The 24,241-nt window shown below is 39.2% G+C and overlaps 1 protein-coding gene across 1 annotated transcript; it reads right to left on the bottom strand.

The window, feature by feature from the left end:
- Window positions 1-507: 507 nt before the first annotated feature.
- SLC40A1 (solute carrier family 40 member 1) lies at window positions 508-23,290 on the bottom strand. The gene is made up of 8 exons (XM_058711556.1): window positions 22,950-23,290; window positions 22,387-22,454; window positions 16,148-16,307; window positions 13,854-13,969; window positions 12,693-12,819; window positions 5,375-5,620; window positions 3,827-4,483; window positions 508-2,111 (listed from the first exon to the last, which is right to left on the bottom strand). Exons 1-8 carry the CDS (start codon window positions 22,990-22,992, stop codon window positions 1,798-1,800), a joined length of 1,731 nt encoding a protein of 576 aa, XP_058567539.1. The 5' UTR covers window positions 22,993-23,290; the 3' UTR covers window positions 508-1,797.
- Between the last annotated feature and the right edge of the window lie 951 nt (window positions 23,291-24,241).

Below are 24,241 nucleotides of genomic sequence, written 5' to 3'. Positions count from 1 at the left end.
AGTCAAATCTGCATCCCAGGAAGAAGCTGTCTGGGGTACAGATCAAGTCTTCATTAACATTCGTCAAGTACAGAATGCGGCTTTTTTTTTTTGGACTACAGCAGGAACCTAGAACTCTGTTAGGCCCAGTTCCTAGTACTGATACCACCTCATCTGATAGTCCACAAAGCACTTCCACATGACTTCTCTTATTTGACTTGGTCAGGAAAAGCTGTGAGGTGGGTGGAGTTGGCTTTATAGTATCATCTCCAATTTACAGAAGATGAGACAGAATTCAGAGGGCTTCATGTGACTTCTTCAAGGTCAAGGAAGGAGTACTGAGTTCATGTTTACTATATTTGTATCCAAACCACCATAAACTGTACATATGAACAGTGGGATAACACTAAAAATTATGAATTATTATGAAACTGCAGAGGAAGAAAATACCTTATCCAAAACAGATGTTCTATAACAAAACTAGTATTAAATAACTGGGGAACGCAACTCAGGAAAAAGGACTCAAGATTTTAAAAACGTTTTTTATATAGAAATATGTTACAAAGATTTTACAACATAGTAAATCATTATGTCATACCATAGAAAGAAGATGAAACCTTAAGAAAAAAGAAGAAAGTGCTCATAGTAACGGATTGCAGTCTCCATGAAAGTGCATAAACAGTTAAGGCAAAGTACCATGTTGGTACTGACATGTTGCAAAATGACTCGGAAAACAGTTTTTTAAAATACATACAAAAGTATTTCTTTTCTTCCATTCTTCTCAAAGACATTTGAACGGGATACATTTATAAACGGTCTTGCTCTACAACTGTGTAAAAATAACTCCTTGGGTACAAAACAGTGAAAGTAAAAATGCTCTACCTGAGCACATTCAAAAGTCAATCTGATGATTTTAAAATAAAACCTTTCCAAGTGTGAGCTTGCTTTCTACATTTAATCTACCAGGCTAAAAGCGTGCTCCCTCCTGTTCCAAGACAGAGATCATTAACGATAGCGGAGTTGAATTCAGATCTTGCTCTCCTGGGTGACTTTGAGCTTCTAGTTTCTATGGCCAAACTATCAGCGTATTTGAAGTCCTTATGCATTTACTGTTATAAATCTACAGCTTTGTTTCTATCTGCAGCTTACAGGAGAGCCATTTTCTGAAGTGTTATATATGCTTACTACAGTATTTCACCATGATAATAAAGATACAAAGGTGCTCTCTAAAGTTATACCGTAAATCCTATTTGAGAATTCTAGTTAAGTATTTCATTTTCCACATATATGTAAATCCCTTATGATCAACAGGATCAATAAGAATAACACTGGTTATCAGACTCTCCTCTTCATACTTGAAGCAGAATTTGTTTTTTTTATAATGTGAAGAACATGCTAAAAGAAAATAAATTAGCTAGACTTGGACAAGAATGAGTTTTAAGGAAAAATGACATATCTGAATGCTTGCACAGATAATAAATATCTCCCAAAGAATAACTTAAATCATGTGACTAACTGCTCTTCGTGTAAAATTTTATCTACTCCTGAGAAATAGGGAAAAATCAGTGTTACCTTTCTCCACATTTAAACTGAGTTTTTCTCTTCCTTTTTTGATTTTTTTCCCCATCCTTAAGTGTAAGGGAAATTAACCAGTTCATTTCCTCTGATTTAAGTCTTGTAAATAGCTTCTAGCCCTCAGGGTACAACTGGGGTAAAACCAGAGAGAAACACCTAGCTGTTTATTGGAATTCTAAAGTACAAAATAAGCATATGTGCTCTGTGTAATCTAGTAACAGGGATAGCAACAGTTAAATGGTCTCACACAACAGATATATTAGTTTGATTTTCATTCGTAACTTCTTTTTCCTCAGGACAACAGGCAAACATCTTGCTGCCCAGAGTTTTCTGGGCAAATCGAAAATACATGATGTGGCCCATTGCCACAAAGGAGACTGAAATCAGTACAAGCAAGCCAAAAGCTTCAGGATTCGGAGCCAGGATAACCATGATGAAATGCAGAAGATCAAGAAGATAGTTCATGGAGTTCTGAACACCATTTATAACGCCTCTTTCAGATTCAATTACATTTTCTTGCAGCAATTGTGTCACAGTTAAATCAAAGGACCAAAGACCTATTAATAGAAGATATCTGTTAAACACTGAATTTTAATTTATAGCTTTACATTTCACATTTACATTTTAAAAATCTGTTGACATGTACAAAATATATATTCATCCCTATTATCTTGAAGTCGCCATGCATATATTCATCAGAGCCTTGCCTTTCAGAATTCTTTTTCATTAATAAATACTTGGTGTTGTATATAAGTGTTGAATCAATAAATTCTAGACCTCAAACTAATATTACACTGCATGTTAATTAACTGGAATTTAAATAAAAACTTGAAAAATAAAAATACAATAAATAAAATAAAAATAAAATAAAATAAATAAAATACTGGGTTGCTAGTGGCTTCAAGAAATGATTTTTTATAGCCACCATACAAAAGTAAGTCTAATCTACAAACTTCTTAATTCCATTTTTTGTGATTATTATACTACAAAAGCAAAACTCTGAAATCAGAGACAATAAATCTTACTGTAAGTACTAGTGTTTTTAAAGCCTACAGTGAATGTACTAATGTACTGTTGTGGTTAAAGTTTAAGGACTTTAAGTGATTATTACATTTACTGCTTGGTTTCTAAAGCCCCTGTAATAAAACTGTCTTGCTTGAATATTAATTGTCTTTGATAAATTAATGAACTGCTTTGTATCACAAGATAAATATGGTTTCATTTAAAGAAAAAAATTCAAGCAGAGATAATTCATCAGTACTCTATTAATAATTACTTAAATTTTGCTTTGTAAGAAGTCATTACATTGTGTTTCCTTCCAGAGCTATAAAATCTACTTGTTTGGCAAAGTATACTATAAATACACATAAGCTAGAGAGGACTTTTGAAGGATTTTTTTTTTTTTTGAAAACAAAAACACTACCTTTTTTACCTTGTCCTATACAAATATTTTCTAACTCATAGTCCTTTTAGTAGAGTTATAGCAATATAAAGACACTAAATTACTAAATGGCATCATTATAACTAATATATTTTCAAAAAATAAGTTGCATCAGGGTGCCTGGGTGGCTCAGTCAGTTGAGCATCTGACTTCGGCTCAGGTCATGATCTCATGGACTGAGTTCGAGCCCCGCATTGGGCTCTGTGCTGACAACTTGGATCCTGGAGCCTGGAGCCTGTTTTGGATTCTGTGTCTCCCTCTCTCTCTCTCTGCCCCTCGCCTGCCTGTGCTTTGTCTCTCAAAAATAAATAAATGTTACAAATTAAAAAAAAAATAAATTAACTAAAAAAAATAATAAATTACATCAAGAGTAATACTTAAGATACTCATTTATTAAAAAGTTTCAGGGGTGCCTGGGTGGCTTGGTCGGTTAAGCATCCGACTTCGGCTCAGGTCATGATCTCACGATCTGTGAGTTCGAGCCCCGCGTTGGGCTCTGACAGCTCAGAGCCTGGAGCCTGTTTCAGATTCTGTGTCTCCCTCTCTCTCTGCCCCTCCCCTGTTCATGCTCTGTCTCTCTCTGTCTCAAAAATAAATAAACATTAAAAAAAATTTTTTTTAAGTTTCAAGCCCTAATCATATTTTAAGCATATGTGCATATATACAAACTGTATTTTAAACTATAAAATAAAAATTTCATATGTATGTAAGGATACAGAGTGGGTTTTGCTTAAATTAAGGGAAGATTTCAGATCATTTATCATTGAATCTTCTGAACCCACACTGCAAAAAAGACACTTTAGCTCATTAACATTCAGAGAGATGACTTACCAATTCTAGCAGCAATGACGCCTGCAAACAGCAGACTGACAGACACTATGGGCACAGATTTAGGACTCATCTCTGGGACAATAGTAGCAGGGTCAGACACATTTGACATGTGCATTTCAGGTGTAAAAATGATTTCAGGTATATCTGTAGGTCTAATTGTGGACAGCGGCTCTGCTTGAATCAACCTAGAATGGATATCTTCAAAAGGAGAAACAGACAAGTCCAAGGGGCTTCCAGGCATGAACACGGAGATCACACACAAGATCAAACAGGAAAGCTGTGCAAATCCTGAGATCAGACCAGTCCGAACCAGGCCACATTTTCTACGTAGCCAAGTAAAAGCCATGGTTCCCATTATTCCAGTTATGGCTGATGTTCCCATCAGAATACTGAGGATGGACCCGCTCAGCCCCTGAGTGTAGGCGTACCCTGTGGTGATACAGTCAAAGCCCAGGACAGTCATATAGAGGAAGGCAAGACCCATGCCCGCCAGAAACACTGGCTGGTTGTAATAGGAGACCCATCCATCTCGGAAGGTGCGGAAGGGCTCAGCCATCTGGGAGGCACAGCTTGGCTCTTGCTCATGTTCAAGCTCATGGATGTTAGGGTCTTTCGCACCCATTAGATGAGTTCCCTCCAAGGATTTTGGCTCAGTTTCTGTTAATAAAAGACATTATTATATGTATCAGTATAATATGTATTTTCTTTTACTAACCTAAGAATTTCAGCTAAGAAACAATCTCCAAGTAGCATTTATGTTAAATAAACAAAATACTATGGATATCGCTGTCTCTCACATGGTCTGTCTCCCTCTCTCCATTGCCCCCCTTAGAAATTATACTCCAGAAATGAAGGAAGGAAGGAAGGAAGGAAGGAAGGAAGGAAGGAAGGAAGGAAGGAAGGAAGGAAAGAAAGAAAGAAAGAAAGAAAGAAAGAAAGAAAGAAAGAAAGAAAGAAAGAAAGAAAGAAAGAAAGAAAGAAAGAAAGAAAGAAAGAAAATTATACTCCCACCAAAGTAAAAGTAAATAACAGGAAAACTCATCAAGTAAAAATATAATAATTGTCTGGAAAAACACAGCATCTCCTTTTCTGGGGCCCTGTTAGGATTCCATTAGCCCAAAAGCCCAACTTGCTCTCTCTTCTTGGGAAATGACCACCTTCAGTCCTCATTCCCTTCTACTGTTGTACAAATGGCTATGTAACTCTTCTCTTCATAGACGCAGGAATTCTCTTATTCTTTTTTTCCCCCCTTGTTCTTCCCATTCTTATGGCTCAATTTTTCCCAGCCATCCCTCAGTTGATTTCCCCTCCATGTCTGCTGCTCACGTTAAGGAAAAGGGCCCGAGGCCTCATTCCAGCTCCCTGAGGTCCAATCCCAAGTTGTTCCTCAGGCTGTCAAAAGCCTGGGTATTGACTCATCCATACCAAAGTGACATATTTAACCTCATGCACGCTTTCAGCAGTAATAAACTGGATGAACTTTCGTCTTCACCAACTTTTAAGGTCTGAACATCAGAATAAAAGGATTGATCACTGTATTGAGCTTACCTTTATGTAAATTCAGCTGTTTCAATTCAGCTTCCTCTATTTTAGGAAGAGCTTTCACAGCCAGAGCAGGTGTTTTTTGGTAAACCTTCCAGAGCAGAAAGTACTCCACACACATGGACATGAAATTCCACCCCGAAATGAATCCACAGCCAGTGACTGCAGAGCCAAATGTCATAATCTGACCAACAGCCATAGGGGCCAAGATGTTGGTTAACTGGTCAATCCTTCGTACTGTAGCATTCATATCTATAGAGGTAGGTAAAGGAGGAAGATAAGTGTGCAAATCTATCAAAGAGAGACTGCCCACTTACATAATACAAACTCATAATCCAAGAGTATAGATTCCTAGAATGTAAATTTCTAAAAGCACTCTGTGAACAAACCATTTTGTTAGGAAATAATTTGTCATTTGGAACAAGTCATATTAAATTTGCCTCAAAAATCATGATTCCCTGGGGTTGTATAAATAAGTCTAATATTAGCTTTTAAGATGAATACAATAGTGAGTGACCCTACAAACATGTTTTCGACAAAAATTTATTAAATGCCTATTATGGACTAGGCATTATTCTATCACTATAAAAAAATAAATAAACAATATCCTGCCCTGTCTTCAGGAAGTTTACCTTCCCATGGGAAAAGAAAGAGTAAATCAATCAATATATATATACATATACATACATACATACATACATATATATATATGTATGTATATGTATATATATATATATATATACACACACACACACAGAATGTCATATGTCAATTAAATATTACGGTGAAAAATAAAGCAAAAAAAGGGTGCAGGGAAAAGAGAAATTTCAGTTTTCTTTTTTTTTTTTATGTTTGTTTATTTTTGAAAGATAGCACAAGCAGGGGAGGGGCAGAGAGAGAGGGAGACACAGAATCCCAAGCAGGATCCAGGCTCTGAGCTGTCAGCACAGGGCCCGACATGGGGCTTGAACCCACAAACCGTGAGATCATGACCTGAGCTGAAGTCAGACGCTTAACTGACTGAGCCACCCAGGTGCCCCAAAAGATTTCAGTTTTCAATATGGCAAGGTCAGGAAAGGACTCCCTGAAAAAAAAAAAAAAAAGAGAGAGAGAGAGAGAGAAAGGAGTAGGAGGAAAAAGAGTCAGTCCTGTAGATATCAGTGAAAAGAGAATTCCAGACCAAGGGATGTAAAAATGTCCTGGGGCAGGAGGAGCACACCTACAGTGCTAGAGGAACAACAAGGAGGCTGGCAGGGCTAGAGCAGAGGGAGGAAGGGAAGAGGTCAGAGAGGGAGGGTAGACTGGTCTAATCACCTAGGGTCTTGTGAACATTATATGGATGCCAACTTTGTCAATGAATGGGTGAGGAAGCCTTTTGGAGCTTTTGAACAGAGAGGTGACACAGTCTAACTTATGTTTTTAAAGGTTCATTTTGGCTGCTGTGTTGTGAAGACTGTAGCATGAGGGTGAGGGAGTTGGTAGATAAAAGCAGAGGCAAGAAGACAGGCAGAAGATGATGTAGCATAAACCAGGACAGTAATAATGGAAATGGGGAAACAGATGTTGGATACACTTCAAAGGTAGAATCAGAAAGATGTGCAAGTAGATTAGATATGGGGTGTGAGAGAAAGAGAAGAATTAAGGAGGACTCTGAAGTTCACTGTTGCTGTTTTCTAAGCAACTATTAGAAGGAAAGAGTGGCCATTTACTGAGAAAGGAAAGAATTCAAAAGAATCAGATTTGCAGCAAAAGAACGAGTATTTAGTTTAGAGATGCTGATTTTGATAGGCTACCAACAAGCACAAGGGTGTATCAAGTAGACAGTTAAATATGTCTGCAGTTTAGGAAAGAAGCCTGTGCCAGATTTGGTAGTCATCAGCTAGTTGAGTTTTAAAGCAGTGAGACTGGATGAGGTCAACCAAGGGACTGAGTGTAGATCCAGAAGAGGCAAGATCTGAGGACCCAGTCCTGGGCATGTCAATGTTTAGAGGTCAGGAAGATAAAGAAGAACTAGTGAAAGAGGAGAAAACCCAGAGGAGTGTGGCATCCTAGAAGCCATGGGGCAACACTGTTTCTAAGAGGAAGGGTAATCAACTGGCAAGTGCTGCCGATAGGTCAAGGAAGATGAGTACTAAGAGGAAGCTCTAGATTGGTCACACGGAAGGTATTGGGGGCTTCAAAGAGAGTAGTTCTGGTAGAACAGAAAGGGCAAATGCTTGACTGAAGCTGGTTTAAGAGATTGGCGTCAACTCCAGGAGATATACCATTTATATTATATTTCTAAGTGAGTGGCACTCCCTGGATTCACAATGTAAATGTTGCCCCCCTGGCATCATGAAAAGCAAAGCCCTGACCAGGGACAGGAACTAGAAACAGCATAGACATCTTTTTTTTTTAAGATTTTCTGAAAACAGAAACAAAGAAATGAGGTGGTAGAAGGGTAAAAAGAGGTAAAAATGTTTAAGAGAAATATTATTGCACATTTATATGCTGTTGGGGATGACACCATAGATGAGAAGGGATGGAATCTGAACCAACACACAAATGGGAGAGCTACTCTTAGACGGGAGCAAAACCATCAACATGCACAAGAGTGCAGACCACATACGCAGCTGCAGGTGGATGTAATGGGGACAGCATGTGTAACTTCTCATTTCTTCTACTCTCTCAGTAAAGCACAAAGCAAGGTCATCAGTGAAAGTGAGGATGGGAGAGGAGGTATGGAATGTATGAGGAGAAAGGAGAACGTGAAACCTACTCCTCTAAGGAAACAGGAAGGAGGAAAGGGCCACAGAAATTAGTATGATCACCTGGCAGCACAAAAGGGCGAACATGAACCCAATGGTTACGAACTGTAAAACAGTGAAAACAGAGAGCAAAACTGTGCATTTTTCTCCAGCCATGTTCTACTGGAGAGTGACAGAAGGAGAGGAGGCCAAGTGAGCTGAGAGTATAAGCTAGGAGGTGATCATATGTGATCAGAACGTCTGACCTGGAATTTCAGCTGAGTAAGGAAGGGAGACAAGAGGGGTCACAGACAGTGAAAATGGGGTGACAACCAGACTGGAAGACTGTTGTGGCTAGGGTATGAGAAGGAATGAGCTGGGAAGACAGGAGGTGCCAATTCAAGACATGAATGCCTAAGATTAAGATTATGGAAGGGGAGGATTTAGTGGTGATGACCAAGTCTAGGACATGACCATGGGAACACAGCAAAATCAGAGCAGAGGACAACAGAATAAAAGAGAGGAAGTCAAGAAAATGACCAATTTTCTTATTCTCTATCTCACAGAGTAGAGTGGAACCAATGAGACAAATCCTTATCAATCATGTGGGGCACCTTAAGAGAAAAGCAATAGGTGACTAATAAGTGCATTAGCAGAAAATTGCCTTTATTCCTTCTCTAATTCTTCCTGGTCCTCAACTGCCTTCCAATTAGTCCCATGAGTGTATAATGCTTACATGATAACAGAAGAACTTTGACACGTTTCACCTTTCACTTGAGAGGCAAAGGCAGTTTTCATTGATCTCACACATGACCCTTTTTTGCAGAGGCTTCGCTAACTTTCATCCCACCCTCAAAAAGTTTCCAACTCAGGTGCTAACAGAGAAGTATAGAATAGATTCAGGTAACTCAATATTTTGATTCCCAAAATTGAGTACGAGTGAAAATATACCCATGTTCTGAAAGCCCCACAACAAGAGAAAAATTAATTTAGTGAAAATGATTTGTTGTATTTTCACTTCCTCGGTTTTTAAGTGCTCCTGAAGCTTCCTAATGCCACCAATTTCAATCTTTATTATACTTAGGAAGCTAATAATGTTTGTGTGTGATGCAGTATCAGTAACCAGCTTTTATGTTTTGGAAGCAGAATGAACTATATAATGATTTGGGGAAAAGACCTCATCATTTCACTGGTAACAGGCTAGAGAAGAATCTGTCCTCTGAATATGCAAACCCATCCTTTTCACAAATTTCCATTTATTCTTATGTAAACACACATATATGTGCTCATTTAATTCCAATTTAACTATTTTCAGCTGCAGCTGAGGCACAGACCATGACATTAAATAAAGACTTGCTATTAAAAAGGGTATATTAAATCTCATAGGATAATAATAATAAGCAGACCTGCTGAGCAAATAGCAGGCAGCAGGTTTGTCTACCTTAAATATGAAATCAATTTTTAGTCAATAGAGTTCAAATAAGAAATTTATCGGTCATCTTGATCACGGTAACCAGCAGATGTGTCTTTAGGAAGGAGGATCAAAACGAAACAAAACAAAACACCTCAGAAGCTATAAATAGAGTGGTTAACAAAGAAAATAGGGAAGGAAATAAAACAGAAGGGATAAAAAGTCTGGGAAAAGGAAGTGAGCTTCAAACAGGTTTGACAGGCTAAGGGTCATAGCACAACAGACTGCTTTAATAAAACACTAAACTAAGTACCTAGGCAAATTAGCCGACAGATTAATTACCAGTATTTATGTAGAAAAACAATTCCTTTTCTGGTGATCTCCAAACTAGATGGTAACAGCTGTATTTTGGTCTGATGCCACGGAAATTCTAAAATTTTTTAACCTTCCAGGGAAAATGTCTCTATTTGTTTACCCTCAGTGATACAACTTCCAGTTTTTAAACCTATTCTGAAATCAAGAAACACTGCATTAAGGGAAGGGGAGCAATTAGCATCTGGCTCACCACCTCTCCTCCTAGTGCACACAGCTTTTGCCCTTCACAGGCACACACACACAAGGCACACACAGGTTCAGCATCCCTGTCCAGTCCCCTGCTCGGGTTTCTAACAATTTTCGCTGGGTTTCTAAAGTTTTCGTTTCGACTTCAAAATGTGCCCTGCACAAACACACACAATTCCTGACTGGAGGACGTGCGTCTGTGTGCAGAGACTCAACCTCAGAGGTGACTAAGGTGTACTTCTTGACATACACTTCTCCAATTTTCCTCTCTCCTCCTCTCTACCTGTTCTATAATTCTGCCTTATAGCAGAAATAGCACCAAAAAATCAATGGTTAGATAGACCCTTGCTGACCTTCTGAACTAAGAGAGTTTCTATCCTATTTTGAAGCATGGTTTTAGTTAATCTTTTAACAAATGCTGAAGAAAGACAACACGGAGGTTTTCCCTCACTAGGCTACTAACCTGCAATACTAGTTGAATGCAGAAAAGCACCACTTGCTAAAAGCTAATTCACAGTGGATGAAACTTCAATAAGCAGCTTGCTTCCTTTCCTAAACTTGAGAAATTTGACTTCACTTGCTAAAAAGCACCACTTGCTAAAAGCTAATTCACAGTGGATGAAACTTCAATAGGCAGCTTACTTCCTTTCCTAAACTTGAGAAATTCCAGAAAGTTAGAAAAGAGACTGCAATTATTCCTCTGCAATTATTCCTGATAATAAAGAAAGGCAGCTGAGAAACAGTCATTCATATTCTTCTTGTTGTTCTGGGACGTCAAAAAGCCCACAAAGTTATATGGAATCTTTGGTTTTTCTTATTTATTTATATTTGTATTTAGAATAAATGATAAGTTCTGAGGAATTTTCACTTTACACAGGGCTTTTTTCCCCCCAGACTGTACAGACTTCACAAGAGTCAAAATGAGTTTAAAATTCATATTAAGAGGGGCGCCTGGGTGGCTCAGTCGGTTAAGCGTCCGACTTCAGCTCAGGTGATGATCTCGCGGTTCATGAGTTCGAGGCCCGCGTCAGGCTCTGTGCTGACAGCTCAGAGCCTGGAGCCTGTTTCAGATTCTGTGTCTCTCTCTCTCTCTCTGACCCTCCCCCGTTCATGCTCTGTCTCTCTCTGTCTCAAAAATAAATAAACGTTAAAAAAATAAAATAAAATAAAATAAAATTCATATTAAGAGAAAGAAAATCATTTTAAAAGACAACTTTCCCCCCAAATATATTCTACCAGATACATATGTGCTCTATTTTCAAAACAGGTCTTTTTGTACCTTCTGAATTTTAAAACATGGACATGTATTACACACTTAAAATAGCATATTAAAAAGAGAAAGTAAATAAGGAAAAAAACATACAAAAAAGGACAAAGCCTAATCATATAGTTCAATGTGACAAGAAGAGACATGGAATTATTTCCTATTGGTAAATGATTACAGGAAGAAAAAAATCAACGAGAATCACTACTTTACCTCTAGAAAGAATATCCTGTGGTATATTCACATGTGCTATAAATTCATCCTATATGGACACCATTCTCTAAAATCACTGTGGTATTTGTCTCAATTATAAATAACACTGCTACAACAAAGTGATGATTTAAGCAAATTCTTCTCTTTCTTCCTTTAGACCTTTCACACATTTTCTTTCTCTCACCACCTCCTTTCCTTTTTTTAGCCACATGGCCCAAACAAAGTTGCCTGCTATCCCCAACACTAATCTTGCCTTCTGTGAACTAGAATAAGCCATTTAAATCATCAGCAATAGTTTTCTGGTCTGTCAGGATGGTTGGGCAATAGGTTTGTGATACCCATTATCTCAATGACCAGCACAACTGATTGACCTGATCTAATCAATGGATAGGTGTACCCTTCATCCTTAACCCTGTGTAGCTATGAATCTGATGTGTGTCTGTGTCAGGGGGCAGGTAGGGAATATTGAGTGAGGTGAGTTATTCTGAGTACAAGTGATGCTGATGTAATAGGACATGTTGCTTTGTAAGCATTCTTTAGTCTGTCTCTGGCCTCTTATATATGTTTCCAATGGACAACTAAGATTATGAGCTTCTTGAAAACCATATTTCTCTAGTATTTGTCCTCAATTTCTCTAGTATTTGTAACAGCAATTCTATTGCATTGCAGATAATATAATAAAAGTTATAGATTATAACTTTAAACTTGAAGGAATTAACTACTAGAGTCCCTTTTGGAAATAGAGTGTTTCCACTTGGATTGGAGAAAAATAAAATCCAGTAAATACTAGTCATACTACCATGGTATGAATGAATCAATCTCATGTCAGATTTTCACTGCTCTAAGTATTAAGTAAACATACAGAGACCATGAACAGAATTTAAAAGAAAGAGTTCAAAAGAAACGTTCTTCCATTTGCCAGGTTTGCATACAATAAAAGTTCACTATCCTATAAATTAATTTCATAACAGTGAGATAAATCATTGCACTGAAACTGACAATGTGATAAGACAAAGACTATATTTTCAATTTATGGAAAATAATTTTCAATTAAATACCCAGAAGAAAAGGTTTAACCCTCATTTACTACCTCTGACGTAAAGTGAATCCTCATGTAACCCCTTACATTAAAAGAGAAAGCCAAATTACCTGCTAATTTGCTTCTGTCTCCTCCTGCAACAACGACAATCCAGTCCCTTTGGATCGTGATTGCAGTAGCAGTACTGGCCAAATTTGCGATATTTGCAATAGTAATGATCAAGATGTAACAGGAAGTCTAAGGAATTATAGGAAAAAGTTGAGTTAAAAATGTCAGTTTTACCACATAGTACCTACACCTCACTGTACGGTGTAGTTTGAAATGGTCTTTGATGGCATAATAATAAAATTTTAAGTTCATTTCATAAAATCGTAAGAAATAATTTTACTTTGTAGACATGAAACCATAAATACCAGTAGTCAAGCTAAAGGGCATAATATCTTCCTAATCCACATCATCTGTAATACACATAGTACAAAAATTATAAAAATCATGTGCACATTTATGTGACATAGTTATCATAAAGTGTTAACATAGCAGTAGTTTTTAATTTCTTCCCAAAATACCTCTTTTGGAAAAAACAATAAAGGGGAAGTGAGAAGACCTGCATTTAAGTCAGAATTATGATATTTCCTAGTTGCACGACAATGGTCAATCAGATAACATCACTTTGTCTAATTTTTTCATTAACAAAATAAAGGGAATATACCAGAAGATTTCTAATGTTCTCCCTGGCTTTGAAACCCTACAGTATCAGTCTAAATATATAAGAAGATTCAATAGTTACATCAAATCCATTATTTGCCACCACCCCATCTTTCCCCTTTTCCATCAAGCTATCATGAGACCATAGTGTGAGAAGTTATGTAGTCCATGACCCCATACATACCAATTACTATTGGAGGAATACAATTATGACAAATTAATAAATATATGGATTACATTTCTTATGTAATGTGAACAAATTACAGGTTAGTAGCTGAAAACTAATTGACAACTGAATTATACAATAAACTTTTAGAAATACCACTAAAAACAAATAAGGAAAAAAAATAGGACAAAATTAAAATTCAAACAATATTTAATGAGTGCCCACTATGGGCAAACAAGCAAAAACAAAATATAATACAAACGGTAGAGGATATTAAATGGACACAGAGGGTCAACAGTTGTCTTTGTGAAAAGATACCCCCTAGTCTCAAAGGGTTTTCATTTTTTACCACTACCAGATGTTCTATTTTCTGCCATCAAGAATATCACTGAGAACTTACAAGAACCCATCCATGATACATGGTCAGAAGCTCGTTTTTATGTAAGAAAACCATCATCAGAATGATTCCACACAAGATGACTGAAACATTCTGTACCACCAGCGCAGTCTGAGCCACTGTACAGAGGGAGAAACAAAGTGTTCACTATACCAAAATATCACAAAGGCCTCATTTTTGTCCACACATTAATGCATATGCAAATTACTATATGAAAAAAAAAATTCCTGAAGTAAATCCTGAATCAACTATTTCCAGTAGGACCCACCAGATAACACCAGACCAGTAAAACTTACAGGAAGAGTGAAGTATTCACCATTTTCCTATTAATTAAAGCCATTCATAATGACCACATTTTCATTTAGCTTATTCTCTTGAAAGTTTACTGTCATAAACAGAACTATATTACATAGACAAGATCCATCTTTCAGCTCTTTGTGCTGAAGCTAAAATCATAACATGCAGGAAGTTACAGAAGAGGTTAAGAAGTCATGGAATCCATAAGCCCCTACAGAATAGGCTGAATCTGATAAGATAGTATGAATACATAGGAAAGACATGTAAAATTCACCAAGAATAAAGCAGCAGTGTGTTCCACTGGGCATTCTAATGCTGTATGCTGCTGCTATGAAATTCTAAGTAACACCTTCCCTCACAGAAAATGCCAGTTTCCTTGGAGTCCGGCACCCATGTAGATAATGTATTGGAGTAAGGACTAAGTACACCAAGTAAGGACACCCACAGTCTTATTTGTAATCTTTTCCCTGCCACTCACCAGGGTAGGTGATCTAGGACAGGATACGTAATGTCTCTTATGTCTGTGTCTATAAGGTGAGGATGATGATACATATGTGCCTTCTTTACAAGGTCAGTATGATGCTCAAATAAAATACTCATGAAAAGTACTCTGAAAAATACAGGGAGTTGTATGCGTAAGGCATAATTATAGCCCTGGTCTTTAAGGGCAGTAAAGCTCATTCTGGCTTAGAAGGTCATATAAAAGCCTCAAACAAACTGCTTTCTGAAATTAGTTTGTAGTAAAATCCCAACATATAACTCATTCTTCTATTGCACAAGGATTAAATACCAACTGCATGAAGTTTCTAACTTTTAGAACCCCACCGACCAGAGGAAGGAAAGATATGGGAACAGATAATTGTAAGAGTAGAAGTACAATAGCAGAGGTGTTGACAAAGACTCCTGAGAGCAGAGGAAGAAATGATTAAATCAGCCCAGAGACATCGGACATTTTCACAGAAAGTGACATGTGAGCTGATTTCATGGGATAAATGGGAGATTGCTATCCTACCACACACTTTTTCATCTAACTCAACATTCTTTCCCAACCTAGGATTCCAATGCTCAACAATCATAAGGTTAAAAGGTCTCCAAGATATATAATATCCCTGTGTTCCTACAAATAACGATGTGAACAACCAGGAATGTTTTTTGTTTTCTTGTATACAAAACTTAGTTCTATATGTGTTCTGGTATATCCATTCTCAAAACAGACAAATGTCCATCTTGACCATTTCACTAATAGAATCAAGTCCTAGAATTTAATAATCCAAATTGCTCTCTATCCAGGGGCAGTCATCCTTCACTGAAAGAAACATATTTCAATCTTTCTCCAATGTCTAAAATAGACTTGGCCAGGTCTTGGCATCATCAACTGCACAACCCAGGAAAACTGTGACCTGGCTTATTATCTGGATTGCCCTTATATTCTGCATAGCTGAACTGTTCCATCACTTTCTCTCTTTCCTACACATAAAACTGCAATGATTTCAGTACTAATGCTCTAGAATAAATGTCAATATATTACCATTTCTTCTTTTCCCCTCAAAAATTTATAATTCAGCTCTCCATGATCCTGACTCAGATATTCCCTCTTCAATATAGTTTTCAATATAGAAACACTGTAACCCAGAGGACAGATGTTAAAGCTGTCCCAGGAACATCACACTGACTGACTCCAGTGCGAGTCATGGTTAGAAAGAATGCCAGAGTTAAGCAAACTTTTAATGTTTAACATGGCTCCCAGAAAAGAACTATGGTGTTAATTATTAACATCTGGAATTTATGACTAGCCAAAGATCCAAAAAAATCTATAAACTTAATATCTTGGCATTCGAATTTTGTGCAGAAGCCCCAGGACCTTCCATGTAGAAGTGCTGACACTGATCATCCCATTGCTCAAGTATGTCAGCAGATACACAGTGGGTCAGTCACAGTGGTTTCTCTTTAGCTCAAGCCTAGGTCCCATGAATACAAAGCCTTAGTTTACCACTTCTCACCTTTAAGTCTGGAATTCTTATCCACCCAATCACCAATGATGGCTCCTAGGACCAGAACAGACCCTGCCACCACCAGCCCGTAGACTGCAGTCAAGAGGAGGCTGTTTCCATAGAGCTCTACCAAAAACACAGACACTGCAAAGTGCCACATCCGATCTCCCTTGAATAAGAAAAGAGAAAATGTTTTGATGAAATTATTTTTATTTCCCAGGCAATTACACTCAGGAAGTTGCTCCCTTATCAAAATGTACTTTCTGGCTACACCATGAGATTTTTCCAAGTCAACAATTACTCTTTGAATTGAATATTGGTCAAGTGTTAAAATCATCCATCCCGGTCCAATGGAAAATATTCTGGGCCATTTACTAAGTAAACCCAAAAAAAGCATGATATTAATGAAACACACATACTCCTTATCATTCTAGAAAAAAAAAATGTAGTTTCAACACCAAAGAAGGTTTTTTGAGACAAAACTTCTTCCCTTTGTGTCAAGTTTCTACCTGGGCCTAGAATTTACCTATCGTGATTTGAGATGCACAAAGTAGTGTGCTACTGAACCAGAATGAAACTACAGTACAGTTTACAAACATTCATATGCTTTGAATGTCAAGAAAAAGCCAGTTTCCCAATTTGTAAACTGATAAGAATGAACTATATGATCCTTAAAGTTTCTTTCACCTAAACATTCTAAAATATATGCTCTATTTCACCAATAAATTTCAAAGTCAAAAAAAGGCAGGCTCAGAAAAATGAAATTAATATGGGGAAAAAATTAATATGGGCAAATTCTGGTACCACATTTACAAAAATTTCAGAAATAAATGCATAAGCAGCTTTTTATTTGAACATTTTAATATGGATGGGTTTGGAAAGGGTGAAAAGACTACTTATTTTTTCACTGTAGAGTATACAGGAAATGAATTCATTATGGCAAAATATAGAATAATGAAAATTTTTTAAATGAGTCAGGTAAATTAATGCATAAGAAATCTATAATGGACCTTATCATGAGATTTTTGGCTCCATCCCTGACCTCTGACCTCTGACTTAACATAAAACAGGACAACAATGTTTTATAATAACCTATCCCTGGAAATCACTACAGGAAACTAAACTCCCAGTCTAGGCTCCTTATGCATTTGACACTATCTGGAAGTACTAGAGTCCTAATTCTTTCCAAAGTTTCTTAACACCTGCTTGATAAATTCAACGTATTAGGACCAAAGTATTATCCTGGTATATCAAATGATTTTTTTTTAATTTCATAAAGCCAAGACAACAATTCTATGCATTCAAAATTTTAAATTGAGTCAGGGCGCCTGGGTGGCTCAGTCGGTTGAGCGGCCGACTTCGGCTCAGGTCATGATCTCGCGGTCCGTGAGTTCGAGTCCCGCGTTGGGCTCTGTGCTGACGGCTCAGAGCCTGGAGCCTGCTTCAGATTCTGTGTCTCCCTCTCTCTGAACCTCCCCCGTTCATGCTCTGTCTCTCTCTGTCTCAAAAATAAATAAACGTTAAAAAAAAAATTAAAAAAAAAAAAAATTTATTTATTTTTTTTTAATTTTTTTTTCAACGTTTTTTATTTATTTTTGGGACAGAGAGAGACAGAGCATGAACGGGGGAGGGGCAGAGAGAGAGGGAGACACAGCATCGGAAACAGGCTCCAGGCTCCGAGCCATCAGCCCAGAGCCTGACGCGGGGCTCGAACTCACGGACCTCGAGATCGTGACCTGGCTGAAGTCGGACGCTTAACCGACTGCGCCACCCAGGCGCCCCCCCAAAAAAAACAAAATTTTAAATTGATGCACATACACAATAGCAATCCTTTACAATAAACTTCATGTAGACCAGTATTTCTCTGCAGGAATGATTTTATCCTCCAGGGATCACCTGGCAGTGTCTGGAACTGTTTTGTATTGCCACAACTCTGGGGCAGGGGTAGGAGTACTACTGGCATCTACAATGCATAGCGCCGTCCCCTACAACAAAGTATCCAGCCCAAGATGGCACCAGTGCCAAGTTAAGAGAAACCTCTACCATGGAGTAGAGGACTGTGAACATAATTTAGGAAGGCAATTCAAAATTAACATAAGATTAGGGCCTTGTCGAATGGGGTGAATATGGTCAAGTAAATCTTAAAACAAACAGTGGAAGCACTATGTCTGCAAGACTGATTCTAACCTGATGGTCTGGAATGTGAGCTCTAGAACATTCTGTGTTCTCAAACCTCAGCCCACTGCATGGCCCAGGTTACATACACAACAAATAACTACGGAGTCAACAAAGGAGTGGATCTGCAGTGAATCCCAGTTGTGAATGAGTCAATATAGAATAAGTGGCAAAAACCTACACTGATTTATCAATAACATTGTTCTGGTACATTAGATTTGTTCCGTGACTGTTCAAAAGTTTGAGGATTAATCAGTACCATAATTCACATGTCTGACACAGCTTTTGTTTGCATTGATAATGGAAAGTTTTTCCACTTAAATTAAGTAGGAATTAAGTTTCAAATACCAATGTACTAAATGATTAAAACTGTATGATACACATACAATTTGTTTGAAACCCATAAAAAGACAAATTTATATTAAGATAAAGAGATCAATAAGAATAACAAACTGCTTCCTTAATCTTTAACAGGAGAAGCAAGTGTAGATTGGATTAGCATACAATGGGAGGGGGTGAGGAGAGGCACTTTATCTTCCTCTCCATCCCTCTGAATAGCTCCCAAGGAAAAGACAAGAAATACATAAATGCCCTAAATGATAGGTGGCCTCCAGGAGTGAATTTCCTTTTTCTTACCATAAGGAATAAAAAATAATACTCCATGACTGTGGCTTCTTTCTTTCCTTTTTTTTTTTTTTTTTAAACTCCTACTTTTTACCCAAAAGAATTTTAGACTCTTCTACAGCAGGCCATCAAAACAAGTGCTACCAAATGAAAATTTTCTTTCTTGCTTATCCTTGTATCCATGACGCCTCCCTGATGGAGAGGAATAAAACTGCTCCGATTATCCCAATTTCTAAAGGCTTTAAGCTTTAAGCGGCAACAGATTCCACACTCATGAAGCCCAAAGTAGTACAATCTTGAGCCCACCCATTCCTTCCTTACATCCATTTCCTGCCCTCCCATGTGCTCTCACTGTACTTTGATGATTTGTTTACATGTCCATCTACCCCCAGTGGGCTGAGAGCTGAGGGACAACTGAGTATCTGTGAATAAATGATCACAGTCATTAATCCACTTACTACTTATTGGGAAGCTACTATAAACCCAATCCTACGGCAGGCACTAGAAACTCCACGGTACACAAAAATCAAAGTCCATACTTTCCCACAGCTTGCATCTCAGTGAGCAGAGACCAAACACAAACCTAAAACAGGTCAAATGGTATAAATGCTACAAGGAAAAATAAAGCAGCATGAGCAGGAAGGTGGCATTTTGCATTAAGTAGTCAGAGACCTCTCTGAGCAGAGACCTAAAGGAAGTAAGGGCTGGAGTCATACACACATCTGGGATATGAATGAAGACAATCCAGAGGATAATGACACAAGATATAAGCAACTGGCCACCCTTTTCCACTGTTGGTTACCTTTTTGTGACTAGACACATTTTTTAAAGCCCATACTAAATCAAATTGTAAGCTCCTTGACAAGACCCATTTCTTACAGTACTTTGCATTCTGATAGCATAGAGTAAAATGTACTGATCTACTGGCAGATAGAAATAAAGCCAGAAATAAAAAGCACCCAACCCCACACAGATATAACCTTCTACCCTAATACTTCTATTTACAGTGTACAGGAAACCATGATTTCACAGAGTTTTCAGGGGAATGGATAGATGTGTGCGTGTGTGTGTGTGTGTATACATATATAATGTATACACACACACACACTTTTATTTTGTTCTAATAAAATTAGGCAGTGTCAAACAGGAGACAAAACTCAAAGGCAGACTTAACTAGAGTTACTGAGCATTCCTCTTTTGTACTCTTTTGCAATAAGGAGTAAAACTCCACTAAACCTTATATGGTTGTAGATCCTGGTTTGGGGGGATTTTTTTTGTTTTGTTTTAATCCAACTTTCCACAAGAACTCCCTTAGCTCAACTTACTGGGGTAAGTGTCTGCCACTTTTCATATGGGACTTTTAATTAACATGACAAAAAAATCCTCCTGGAACAACTATAGTTACACCCTTTTGGCAAATCTGACCTCACAACCTAACAACAAAAGGTCACATAAACATTAAAGGTAATGAGTATTTAGAAGTGAGATATCTCATTCTCCTAAGAGACAGGTCCAGACCACAGGATGGGACTATCAGATGCTACCTCTATTCCTTGTTATTGGTTTTTAAAATACTTAAAAGTAGGGGCACCTGGGTGGCTCAGTCGGTTCAGGGTCCGACTTCGGCTCAGGTCATGATCTCACAGCTGGTGAGTTTGAGCCCCGCGTTGGGCTCTGTGCTGACAGCTCAGAGCCTAGAGCCTGCCTCGTATCTGTGTCTCCCTCTCTCTCTGCCCCTAACCCACTCGCATTCTGTCTCTGTCCTCTCAAAAATGAAAACATTTAAAAAAAATTTAAAATACTTAAAAGTATTTTTAAAAAGTACTGAATTAAATGGAAGGAAAACTATAGGTTTAGGTATAATTAAGAGTAGTTTCACTAGATTTCTACTTAGAATCATCAGCTATTGAAAACAAAACAAACTCACACCAATTCAACTTTGTTTACATGTATTTGCAGAGTCATCCTTGTCTAAGCCTCTGGGAAGATAGGAGCTAGCCTTTCTAAAAAGCCATCTTTGGACTGCTATTTCTTAAAGAGCTGATAACCTAGCTTAATAATTTCCCAAGGGCATGGGTCCAGATTTCCTCATACAATAGTTTGCATTCATGTCTTAAGGATGATCCAACAGAAGTTTCCAATTTAAAAAGAAAATGCTATTCACAAAATTTACCTTTAAAATTCTCTCTCCTTTTGATTTTTTAAAATTAAAAATCATAGGAGGCATACATAGAATTTACTCAAATACTGCTTTTAAACAGTAAGAAGAATTGTTTAATTCGAAAGATTCTAATCATTAATCAAACACACACATACAGCATCCTTTTGGGATTATTCTTTTTTGGGATGTTGATGAAGCTAGCCAAGCCAACAGAAACACTGGCCCTCTTCTAGGACCGCATAGGAATTTGGAGAGAGAATTATGAATCATTTGCTGATTTTCAATGGATGATGGTTTTTAAGACAGCCTGAGATGCTCAACAAATATCTACCAACAGATAACATTTTTTAAAAATTTTTTAACATTTATTCATTTTTGAGAGACAAGGAGAGACAGAGCATGAGCAGGGAAGGGGCAGAGAGAGGGAGACACAGAATCCAAAACAGGCTCCAGGCTCTGAGCTGTCAGCACAGAGCCCAACAAACTGTGAGATCCTGACCTCAACCAACTGAGCCACCTGGGCACCCCAGGTAACATTTTTTTTAAGTTTATTTATTTTTGAGAGACAGAGAGAGGGAGTGCACACACAAGAGTGAGGGAGGGGCAGAGAGAGAGGAAGACAGAGGATCTGAAGCAAGCTCTATGCTGACAGCAGAAAGTCCCACGGGAGGCTTGAACTTACTAACCCTGAGATCACGACCTGAGCCGAAACTGGACACTTAACCAACTGAGCCACCCAGGTACCCCCAGCAGAAAACATTTTAAAGCCAAGAATTTTTATCACTCAGATATTTGTTTTGGATGCCAATTTATATTTAAATTAATCACAGAATGCTATTTTTAGCCTGAATCAGTCACTCCACTATTCTACTGTATTTTCATAGTGCAGTATGCTGGAATTTATCATTTTAACAAAAGAGGAAAAGGGAGAAATAGCTTAAATGTGAAATAGAAGATACATGAGACATTCATCCGTTTTTAGTAGCAAATATTACCATAAGCCTAGTAGCGCAAAATACAATTTATAAGCAATGCAAATAAATATTCCTGTCCTTCTATCTTTGGGTAGTTGTTCATCTACATAAAGTATGACAATTAAATAACTTTTACTAACACCTATGGGAAAATATCTTGGGTGAAAATAACTTTCTAGTTAGAACATGTGTGTTCGGATGATTTATTTAGCTGCACAGAAAACCTGGAAGGTGACTTAATAAAATTGGTCCAAATGAAAGGAAACAAGAAATTATGCAAGTATGTCGAAGAATTACTGTACATTGTCACTTACCCAAGTAGACAGAGAATGACCAAGGTAGAGAAGGAATTTTGCCGAGGTCAGGTAGTTTGCTAAGGATCCTGCAAAGACACACAGGAGGGGCGGTGGATAAAAAGCATATTTAGGTCACTTAAGTGAGCTGAGGTTGGAATACTTGCCCGTTTTCTCCTAATAAACACGATCATTAAAAACTAATTTGTGGGACAAACCACATACATTTTATCAAGTCACGGAGGAATCGATGTGTCCAGTTTGCTTAATACCACTCGCTTCAAGTCACCACGACCTATTGGTCAATAACTGCAAAACCTCACCTACGGTTAAGAAAGCTCTTGTTTCAACATTCTTTAACTCCGCCTTTTTTTTTTTTTTTTTTAAACAAGACAATCCAAACTTCCAGGTCTACTCCTCCTTGTCGGCGTGTAAGCCCTTTCCCCGCATCTTGCAATTCCCTTCTTCCTCGACTCTCACCAAAAGGAGTCCGAGGACTCCGATCAACAGCTGAGCCACATTCCTCCAAAACTGCGCAGAGCTGCTGGCCTCCACCGCCCACCACCCGCGTTAGGTCAACTCACCGCAGCATCCTCCCTGGTGGTTTTGCTCTCTTGCCTTGGTCATGACCCCAGGCGCCCCCCGCTTGCTCTTCTGCTGCTGCAGCTGCCCTCGATGAGGTGCTTGTTAACAGGAGTGCAAGGAACCGAGGAGAGCACCGCTAAAAACACCACAGCCTTACGCAAAAAGACCCCGACGTCTACTAGAGCAAAGAACAAAAGAGAAACGGCCCCGGGGTCTTCTTTTAGTCTTCTTTCCAAACTTAGCTAACACTGTAGCTGAAGTTGGAAAGGCAAAGCCTTATGCAAGCGGGTGGGAGGCTTCACAGGCCGTGCGAGCCGGATCCGGCACCCCGCGCCGCCGCCGCCGCCACAGCCCGCGCGGCGCAGCCCTGCACACTTATACGGGGCCGGGGCGGAGCTCCCTTCGGCCGCAGGCTCGGGGCCGCCCCCTCTCGCTCAGGGCCAGCCGGGCGTCCCCGCGGCGCGGCGCGGCGCGAGGCCAGGCGCCCGCCGCCCTCACGCGCCGTGCCGCCCTCCACGCCCTTCCCAGGAGGAGTCGCCACCCCTGGGCGCGAGTGGCCACCTGGCCACAAACAACCCGCGCGGCCTGCGAGGACCCTCGCCCCGCGAACTGCTCGGGCCGGGGTGTCCGCCGTCCGGGAGGCCGCGGGAGGGGGTCGGGAAGGCCGCAGGGCGGCGGCGAAAGGGAAGAGGAGCGTGGACCCCGCGGGGCCGACGGAGAGCGGCCCAGCGCCAAGCGAGCCGGCCGGTGCCGGAGGAAAGCACCCGGTGCCTGTGGTTTGGGGGAGAGGGAAGCCGCCGGACCTTCCCTGTGCAAAGCCCCAACCCGGGCTTGGGAGTGGGGGGTCATTACTTTTTAAAAAGAAAATCATTTTTAATATAGGAACTAAATAAACATAATTCATACCACGGAGGCCACTTTCCTGGCCTTTCCATTCCGGCCCACCTGTGGCAGAGAGTACCTTTTCTTCCCGGGACTACGGAACCGGGCTTCTCTCAAAGAACAAGAATCAAAAGGCAGGAAAGGGCACAAAGACCAGAGTTGAGCCCTCTCCAGAGGACTAAAGGGAGGCTTGTAAAGGTCAAGACCCGCAGCGTGTTAGGGACCCATCCCCAGCCCAGAACTTAGGTCTCCAAATCCTTCCTGGAGATGCAGCAAGGAGGAACCAGCCCAACCGTTTCCCTTCACCATCCTTCCTTCTTCTTTATCACCACTTCCCAACCCCCACTCCAACCCCCGCCCTCCCGCCCCGTCCCTTCCCCACCTCTCCTCCAAATGCCCCAGTATCTGA

The sequence above is a fragment of the Neofelis nebulosa genome, chromosome 2 (assembly GCF_028018385.1).
Source record: "Neofelis nebulosa isolate mNeoNeb1 chromosome 2, mNeoNeb1.pri, whole genome shotgun sequence".
Lineage (NCBI taxonomy): Eukaryota > Metazoa > Chordata > Mammalia > Carnivora > Felidae > Neofelis > Neofelis nebulosa.
This window is presented reverse-complemented; position numbering and strand designations above follow the sequence as displayed.